The sequence below is a fragment of the Tasmannia lanceolata genome, unplaced genomic scaffold (assembly GCF_043159265.1).
Source record: "Tasmannia lanceolata isolate RefF3 unplaced genomic scaffold, GAP_Taslan_0.1 ptg000012l, whole genome shotgun sequence".
In the NCBI taxonomy this organism is placed as follows: Eukaryota; Viridiplantae; Streptophyta; class Magnoliopsida; order Canellales; family Winteraceae; genus Tasmannia; species Tasmannia lanceolata.
This window is the reverse complement of record NW_027518689.1, coordinates 4,649,653-4,659,170: the sequence shown is the minus strand read 5'-3', so window position 1 is coordinate 4,659,170 and position 9,518 is coordinate 4,649,653. Positions and strand designations below refer to the sequence as shown.

General features: G+C 50.7%; 1 protein-coding gene across 1 annotated transcript; it reads left to right on the top strand.

Moving 5' to 3' along the window:
* The first annotated feature begins 603 nt into the window (after positions 1 to 603).
* Positions 604 to 1,113, top strand: LOC143888483 (uncharacterized). Its single transcript, XM_077392947.1, has one exon. The coding sequence runs from the start codon at positions 604 to 606 to the stop codon at positions 1,111 to 1,113; it is 510 nt and encodes a 169-aa protein (XP_077249062.1).
* Positions 1,114 to 9,518: the final 8,405 nt, after the last annotated feature.

Below are 9,518 nucleotides of genomic sequence, written 5' to 3'. Positions count from 1 at the left end.
AGAGATGGAGATCCTCCAGGTACCACGAAACATGAACAATCGAGCGGATGCATTATCAAAAATGGCCGCCGAAGAGACCCATGACTTCGGTACCGTGCTCACAGAGATACTGCCTCACCCCAGCATCGACAAGGTACAAGTCTTGGAGATTCCACCAGGACCAAATTGGATGGATCCCATCATGCGATACTTGAAAGACGGGATACTGCCCGAAGATAAGCTGAAAGCCTGACGCCTAATCGCGAGAGCCGCCCACTACGTGGTCCACGGGCCCAGGCTCTACAAACGATCATACACATGGCCGTATCTCCGATGCCTGGTACCCTCCGAATCAGAATACGCGCTACGAAAAGTACATGAGAATCTGCGGAGACCACGGAGGCGGCAGGACTGGCCCAGAAAATCGTGAGGCATGGCTACTTCTGGCCTACGATCCTCAGGGACGCAAAGGAATTCGTCAAGAAATGCAGCCCATGCCAAAGGTACGCGACCACCTCCCGCCGACCGGCCACACCATACACCGCGATGGCAGGGCCCCTGCCTTTCGCCATGTGGGGCATGGATCTGCTCGGACCATTCCCAAAAGCCTCCGGGGGGCATACAATGTTGTACGTCGCCATCGACTACTTCACCAAGTGGGTCGAAGTTAAAGCCGTAGCAAAGCCCAATTCAAAAGCGACGGAGAAGTTTTTCTATCACGACGTGGTCTGCTGCTTTGGCATTCCAAGAACGCTTGTAACAGACAAGGGGCCCCAGTTCGCGAGCGCTGAATTCGGCAGATTCTGCGATAGCCTAAACATCGAGCACCGCTTCGCCTCCATAGCACACCCACAAGCCAACGGGCAGGTAGAGGTAACTAACAGAATCCTGCTCCAGAGCCTCAAGAAGCGACTAGGAGAAGCTGGGAAGAACTGGGTGGAGGCGCTCCCCAGCATCCTCTGGGCCTACCGAACAACGCCGCGGACCGCAATAGGGGAGTCCCCCTTTAGTTTAACTTTCGGGGCCGAAGCAGTCATCCAGTTGGAAATCGGCCTCCCCAGCTTCCGCACCGCGAATTATGACGAACAGGGAAATTTTGAACTCCTCCAGAACACCCTCGATCTCGTGCTCTAGAAAAGAGAGCAAGCCCTCCTCCGAGCCGCCTCCTACCAGCAAAAGGTGGCACGGTACTACAACGCTCAGGTGAAAAAGCGCTCGGTAAAACCCGAAGACCTGGTACTACGACGGGCGGAGGTATTCGACCCCCGCAACGCCGGAAAACTCGCACCCAAATGGGAAGGACCGTACAGGGTCATTCGAGCACTCCGCCCTAGAGCCTACCAGCTAGAACGCCTCGATGGGACCCCAGTCCCTCGAAGTTGGAGCATGGACAACCTCCGAGAATTTTACCAGTGAAAAGATTGCGTAAGTTCCGTGTTTTCCTTTAAAAGTATGACGAATGTCTTGTTTGTTTCTTTTTTTTGTGTTTCTAGAAGCAAAGATGTATTTTCCCTCTTTAACAAATCAATGGAATAGCGTTTCTACCTGAGCAATGCGCATCTCCACTTTCTGGCCCACGATAAATAAGGGACCCGAAAGAAGACATGGAGTGATACAGAGGTACCATCGCCCCCCCCCCCCCCCCCTCAAAAAAAAAAAAAAGATACCCTAAAACGCTCCCCATGAAAAAAGACAGGGAGTGAGACAGAGGTAGCATCGGGGCCGATCCCCCCGAAAATACCCTAAAACGCCCCCCATGAAGAAAAGACCTCCCCTTAAAGGGCAGGCGGGACCCATTAACCCCGAATTGATCACTCGAGGGGAAGATAGTCCTTCCACAAAAAGACGCCCTACGAGGCACGCTAGGAGTACCCTCGCCAACAAAGATCGCAACTTAAAAAAAAGGCCCGAAGAGCAATACCGAAAGCTCAAAGAGCTCGCGGCACATCATATATAAAGAAAAGAAAGATAGTTCAAATGTTATTACAGACCAAATACGTCAATAAGACCAAAAAAAGGAAGAGCATCCGAACGTTACTGGGCCCCCTCAGAAGTCTCGGCAACTGCAGGATCTACCGAGGCAGCCACCTCCTCCTCGGCCGACTCCGGCACTTCCACCGGTATCGGCAAAAGACCCTCCGAAGCGCCTCCCTCAGCCTCGTGCATCAGCTTGTCAAGAGGGAAGGAAGGGTCGACCTCTTGAACGCGCCGCCGGCATTCAGCAAAAGCATCAATCTCAATGTCCACACTGAACGCGGCCGCGGCCTTGAAAAACTCCTCGGAGTCGCGCCATTCCTCCCGCGCCTTCGCCAATTCCCGGGCATGCGTTCGTCGAGCCACTGCCAATTTGTCCGCCGCACGACTTCTCCCCTCCATGGTTATCTGGAGGTCTTCCCGAAGTCGAGCAACAGTATCATCAAAGGCCGCTTTCTCCGCCCGGGCTTTGTCCAAGTCCTCGCTTAGCTGCCGGACTCGCTCCTCAAAAACACCTATCTCAGCCTCATCCTCGAGCAGGCACTGCACCATCCTCCTCGCATAGCTTTGGGACTGCAAAAGCAAGCCATCAGAAAATTTCCAACGTACAATCTCAAAATAGCAAAGAGAGAAGAATACAATCAGAAAAACCGGCCACCCGGTACTTACGCAAGATGTTGATTGAAAATACTGAGCCCCCAGGGCCCTACGATCGAAGCTTTCCAACTCAGCCTCGTCGCCAGGAAGAGCGGTTGCCACCCCTAGCTCCACCCCAACCCAGGGGTTCGTGAGAACACTATCCTCAACACCAATATTCCAGTCAGGTTTAAACAGCTTTCCTCGCACCTGGAAGCACTGCGACGAAAGCTCCACCCGCTCCAGAAGAAGTTTGGTCATAACCGCCCCTCCATCCGACTGGGCACGTCCTCCGAGAAGGCAGGAGGATGCGCCGCACGACCCGCATCCCCCTGTCGAGCACCAAAAAGGACAGCCCTCTTGGCGGGAGGCTCCGACTCCGGAGGAGAGGGCCTAGCCGCCCCCTTTTCTCCGACCGCTCGACCAGAGGGGCTGGAAGGCACGGATGCCGGAAGCCTCATTTGCGACCGGCCCAACCTGGCCGCGGCCATAAAATCAGAAGGGATCTTTTTGCGACTCGCCAGACCTTTCATCGCCGCCGCAACCCCCTTCCCCTTACCAGCGTCACTAGAAGAAGACATACCTCCTGCCAAAAATAGGAGAACAACAACCGCTCAGAACAAAGGAAAACAACAACAACAAGAAAAAAGAAGAAAAAAAGGGGGGGCTTACCACGATAGCTAGCGGAACTCTCCCCCGTTCCCTCGCCCATACAGCGGGCCCCCCTCTCCACAGCTCTCAGCAAACCAAGCCTCTTCAAGCCCCTTTCCCACCTAAACTCGAAAACATTAATAGCCTCCCCAGAGGCGAGCTTCCCCAAGTCAAACTTGCTGTAATCAGATTCGTCGGGGAGGGACTTCCTTCGCCACTCAACGGAGCGCCTCCAAGAGCGAGGAAATCCCAGCCAGCGTCCGATGGAGGGGTGATGAACACATACTCCCCCTTCCACTTTTTGATGGAAGAAGGCAAGTTCGCCGCAATTTTCACCTGAGGGCGCTGGGTCAGATATAACCAGCTGTCCTCCCCCTTCACCAACGGGCTAAGGGCAACGCAGGCCCGGAGCAGCGGAAGGGTAGGCTAAACCTTGTGAAGACCCGCCTTGGCCACAAAGGCCAAGAGAGTGCGCCAACTATTAGGCGCCAATTGGGAAGGGGCCACCCGGTAAAACTCAAGGGCCTCTACTATAATGCCCAAGAGCGGGAACCTAACCCCAGCCCGAAAAGCCTCCACGTAGAAAGCTACCTCCTCCTCCGTGGTACCTTCACACACCTCCTCTGCAAAGGATGGAACCCTAATCCCGTAACCATCGGGCATGTGAAACTCCCTCCTAACCTTCTCTGCCGCCCCCTCTCCCAAGGTGTTCCTGAAACACGTCACCCGACCGGGACGAATGGCGGCACCAGACCGGATGTCCCTAATCTCCGCCTCATGAGCAGAAGAAACTCGAGCAGGAGATTCCAAAGAAGCGGCCTCCACCGATGACCCAGAAGCCTCGGAGCTATCTTTCAACTCCGTAGGCTGCTGTACGTCTCGAGAGTCGCCGCCCCCTCCCTCTACAAACAACCGCCTCCTTTTTCTTGGAAGAGGGGCTCTGAGGTACAGTCGCGACAGACATCGTAAACTAGCAAATGACGGATGAAATAAAAGACACAGAACTCACCGGAAGAAGGTTAGTGAATAAGCAACGCGTGAAAAAATCGCCGCGGAAGAGAACCCGTTTCACCCGAGAAAGACGAAGAAATAAAACAAAGAACGAAATCCCCAAAAAAGGCTTTAAAAAGGGCTAGGATTTCGACACGCGTCGATTAATCTGCCTTCCTTTCTAATCCGATGGGACGCGCACACGTGGCGCCGATTGGGAAATTCAAGGGAACCACCAAAAGTCGAAGCGCCATACTGAAAAGACGTCGCTACCCCTACCGCTAAGTGACTTCCCCAGCAAGCCATCCCTAAATCCTCCCCACGTTCGATGGCAAAGGGCTCGGGACCCTTCACAAGGGCCCGGCATACAAATCCACAAGATGGAAAAGACCACGTTCGATGGCAAAGGGCTCGGGACCCTTCACAAGGGTCCGGCATACATATCCACAAGATGGAAAAGACCACGTTCGATGGCAAAGGGCTCGGGACCCTTCACGAGGGCCCGGCATACAAATCTGTAAGATGGAAAACACTGTGTATGGCCAAGAAAGGCTCAGAGAAAGTCACAAGGGCCCGACGTACAGTGCCACCAGGCGAAAAAATACCAAGCATAGCGAAAAGGGCTCGAGTCGCGCGGGAAAGCAAACATGCGAAGGGAAAGCAAACATAAGATATAAGTTGTAAGAAACCGAAAAAAAAGAGCCATTCATAAATTACTTCCTTCTGGCCCACAGGCCTACAAAAAAGGGAGAGTGAAAGCAAAAAGGCACGCAGGCCCGGGCCCAGGCCCCCAACTATAAAAAAAGAAAATAAAAAAAGAAGCCTCCTCCAAAATCCCGTTCATCCCGCCGCCTCCAGCTCAGAGCGACTAGCCGCTGAAGGAGTTTTCCGCATCAGAAAGCTCCTTATCACTATGCTCCTCCTCCGAAGAGCTCCCCCAACGCCGACTCTTAACAAACCGAGCCTGGTCATTTAACCACCGCACCCGATTCCTCAACAAATCATTCTCTGCACGCAAGGCCACAATCTCTCGATCCATGTCGATCATCCGGCTACAAACCTCCATTTCCCTACGATGGACGTGAGAGAAAAACGAGCGGTGGCGATGAGCAAAAGCTTCATGGGACTCTCTCTCGTAAGAGGAAGGGAGATGAGAGCGCGGGGAAAGCCCATGAGGCCGGTCCCTCTCAGGAATCGTTTGCCGAGGCCCCAACCCGTCACGATTGATCCCAGGGCTACTGGGAGGACTCCCCTCGCCAGCAACTCTCCCCTCGCCGCTTATAGAGAGACCTTGGAAAGACGATGACATCTCCGACGAGCCCAAAGAAAGGCCGAAAGAAAGCAAAAAGGGAAAGGAACGGAAGGGTAATCTGCATAGAAAGCAGAAGAACTCGCTCCTTATAAATCCCGTGGAAGACTCTTGGGTAAGAAAACGAAGCGACTTGCCTTACGCGTGTCCGTTTCCTATTGGATGACCAGCCAGCACCACGTGATGGCACTACAATTCCTCGAGAAGGAACTGCCGGATGAAACAGCACATCCTCTCATATCCCAAAACGCCCATAAATGCCTTCGTCACGATATTCCTTGACCAGATAAACAAGCCTGCTCCCTTGGGCCATTCAATGGACCAAGGGTATCATTGTGATGAGACGTAAAAACGGCGCCGCTCTCGGATCTCACCACGCGTCGCCCATGCACCCACACAGCCTAATCTCTAGTAAGGGCAATGGGAAGACAGCAGGCCCGAACCTGATCACCACAAGTCACTTCCAAAAAGGGGGGAGGGGCCGGAGGCAGGGAGCCAAGCGGAGGGATCCGACCTCGACCGCGCCAGAGGAGAGGTGCGCCCGGGCCCGGGGCCCCGACGCGAGGCCACGGCGCACAAACACAATAGGCGAAAGAAATTAAACGCAATTGGCAAAAGGGCTTGAAACCCCACGCGGGTCCAAACAAGACGTCACAATTCCTCACGATGAAGACAATTTATGTCAAACAGATGAAAAAAGCAACACAAAGAGACAGCACAAATTCATAAAGATTGCCCATTCACATCCTCCTGGCTCACAGGCCTATAAAAACAAAGGAAATCAGGAAACAAAGCACAAGGCACGCATGCCCCAAAATCCCCGACAGGAAAAGGGAAAGACACGCGGAAAAACAGGGAAAGCCAGAGACTAATCAGAGGAAGACTCCTCTCCCGAAGGGTTCCCCTCCTCTTCCCAAGAGCTCTCCAACAGGGGGTCCACCTCATACTCAAACAGCTGCTCATTGAGAAAGTGAACCTTTTTTCTGTAAAGCCTCGTTCTCCCGCTTCAAGTCCTCGATCTCCTTGCTCATCTTCAAAACACGGCCACGCAGTTCTGTTCCCTGGTGATAGGCTCGGGAGAAAAAAGACCACTCCCTGGCGACACGGGACCGAGACGATTTGTCCTCCCTAGGCAAGGAGGAAAGGCGAAGGGGGAGGAAGCCCGAGGAAGGACTCGGGTTCCTCCTAGCCTTCTTCGGACGAGCCGCAAGATCCTCCTCTGAACCGGAAGACAAGTCGGGGTCACTCGACGATTCCTGAAAAAGACGGGCCTTGCCCCTAACCCGTGAAGGAGAACCAGGCATGTTGTTAAAAAAGGCACGAAGGAACGCCTACTACAAAAAAAAAGGGGACGGAGAGCCACCATAAAGCGCCAGGGTAACTTCCCTTTTTAAATCCGAGAAAGGAATCCTGGTGCCTCGAAACAAGGCAACCCCCCTAACGACGCTACCACTTCCCAGGAACGGCCGCCGGATAAAACGGAACGTCTCCTCGTACCCCGGAGCCCTCGTAAATACCCTCATCATGACTTCGCTCGAACAAAACGTTACTCCCTTGGCCCATTCAATGGACCAAAGGAGTAAGGGGGAGTTATGATGGGACACAAATACGGCTCCGCTCTCAGATATCGCCACGTGTCATCCATGCACGACTAGAGCCTAACCATCATGAAGAAGGCGTCGAAAAACGGCAAAGACCACACAATCATGACATTTGTTGCCCTCTCGCCGCCCAGGCCTCATCATCACAAATTATGGAAAGAAATGGCCACCAAAGCTATGCGCGCCGGCGAGGCAGGGGGACGGCCCAATCCTGCAAAGGAAGGTTTTCTCTCCATAATGATGAAAAGGGCCGCACACTTCCCTTTAAAAGGGAGAGAAAGGAAGAAGAGAGAGGGTCAACGTTTTTCGAAAAAAGACTTCCCCCATTCCCAGCTCCGCAAGAACAACCGGAAAAAGAGGCGAGGCAACAACAGAGGAGACTAGGAACTCAATCCTACTCCCCCTGCTAGTCCCCTCCGACCCACTCATCTACACACCCAGAAAAGAACCCGCGCGCTGGCCCTGGTAACCCTGATCGAAACCCCTTCCCCTTCTCGCTGTCCTTTATATTGATTGGTCGAAGGATCTGACTTGGGTGTCGAAGTGGTCGTCCGGGACCCACCCCGGACCCCCTGACCCTATTTGTTTGTGATTGCAGACCCCGCGGAGGCTCTCTACCGACTGCGCGATCGCAGACCTGGATTCAGACGCTATCACCTTCAACACTCAAGTCACTAGAGGTAACAAATAGGGCTAAGTGCCAAATGGTTGGAGTTTGAGTGCTCGGTCTCTCATACCTGAATTAATTGTGGTGGCACATGTATGCCGAAGCCTTGAATACGAAAGGATGTTGTTTTTGTTGGAGACAAATCGAAGTCTATAAAAGGGTAGTTGAGTACTTGTTAGCATATTGTGGCGTCAGATCCATGAGGAGATCCCTTCACGACCCAAGAGAGTGGCGTAGTTTTAGTCATTATTTTACTGGTCTATTGATTATTGATAAATGAAAATCCTCTATTTTTTATGAATTTGAGACTACAAAGGCAATCCGAACATCATACAAAAGAAAGGAGCAGAGACGCCACTTACATAAGGGACCGAGGACCCATAAGTGACACTGCAATACTAGTCTGCAATCCATATCTGAGTCTGTTACCTAGTTACGAGAATGGAAGGTTTTAGGGCACCATTCTCGTCCGGTAAACCAGTCTTCATTTTCAAAGGATAATTCACTTAAACTTGGTTGGAAGGCTTATTTGATTCTTAAATGTATGAACTACATGACATGCAACTTAAGAGATCTAGTTTTGATGTGATTCCTAAGTAATTTATTTGAATGTTTTAGTTTGAATTAAAGTGTTATTTAATCTAAAGGGTAAAATGACTGCAAGGCCTAGAAGAGATAAGATTGGTAAAGAGAATGTGATAAAGAAAAGTATGTGAAGGAGTGGGACTGAACTTGGGTGCCTCCAAGTCGTCTACGTACCTTGGCCACTAAGGATCAAGCTCAACGTAGTTTGGTATTCATATGCAAAGTTACAAGCCTATTGTAGACGCCCCATTTTTCAAAGTTCGGTCATAATAGTTTTTTTGCGCCATGATGATTCCAATGATGAATCCGTGCTAGGAGAGTTGATGCTTACCCTTGTAGTATAGTATCTCTAGCATGAGAACCGGGGAGTTTTGATATTTCCTAAACAATAAAATTATGATATATTATAGATATAAAGAGTGGGAAGAATTCCTGCAGAAAAACATTTGCTTGATCCCAAATATCACCCAAACCCATCACAAAGTTTGACCCAATCAGTTCACAACCATTGCCATGAGCTTGTATATCTGAGATCTTTGAGATTGAGCCTAAAAAACTAGCAAAACAGTAGAAAGCTAGCCAATTTCTGAGCTCAATTGAACCTTTTGCTGCATTTTCGTACATTTCTAGGTGTACGAAACTAATTTCATATGTATAAATATGTACGAATTTGATTTCGAACATTTTATAAATGTACGAACTTCTAGAAGTTTGGTGAAATTTTCTTTTGCGCAAACTTTTGATTCGTATGCTTTCAAAACATACGAAATTTGTGAACAAAATCCCAATCGTACGAAAATCAGATCTGTAACCACATTTTGACATTTATGCGGAATTTTCCCTCCCATTTATGCCAATAAATAGGCCCTAGTTCTAGAGAATTAAATGTTGGAAATTTTTGCTAGAATTTTGTGGTGGATCTTCCCTCCAAAGTTCTTCCCTCTAAATTTTCCCTCCAATTTTAAAAAAAGGAAACTCTTGCCAAAGCTCACCGGAATCCGATTAGAAAGTTCACTGGAAGAATTTCAAAGGAGACTAAGGTTTTAAAGGCCTTGTCTGATCTCCTTTCTTGAATTCTCCATTGAATCATCCGTGAAGGTTGATTAAGGAGTCAAAGTGCGATCGG

What these genes read in the sequence shown, in the direction of transcription:
- LOC143888483 (XM_077392947.1), top strand. Translation starts at nt 604, where the DNA reads ATGTTGTACGTCGCCATCGACTACTTCACCAAGTGGGTCGAAGTTAAA.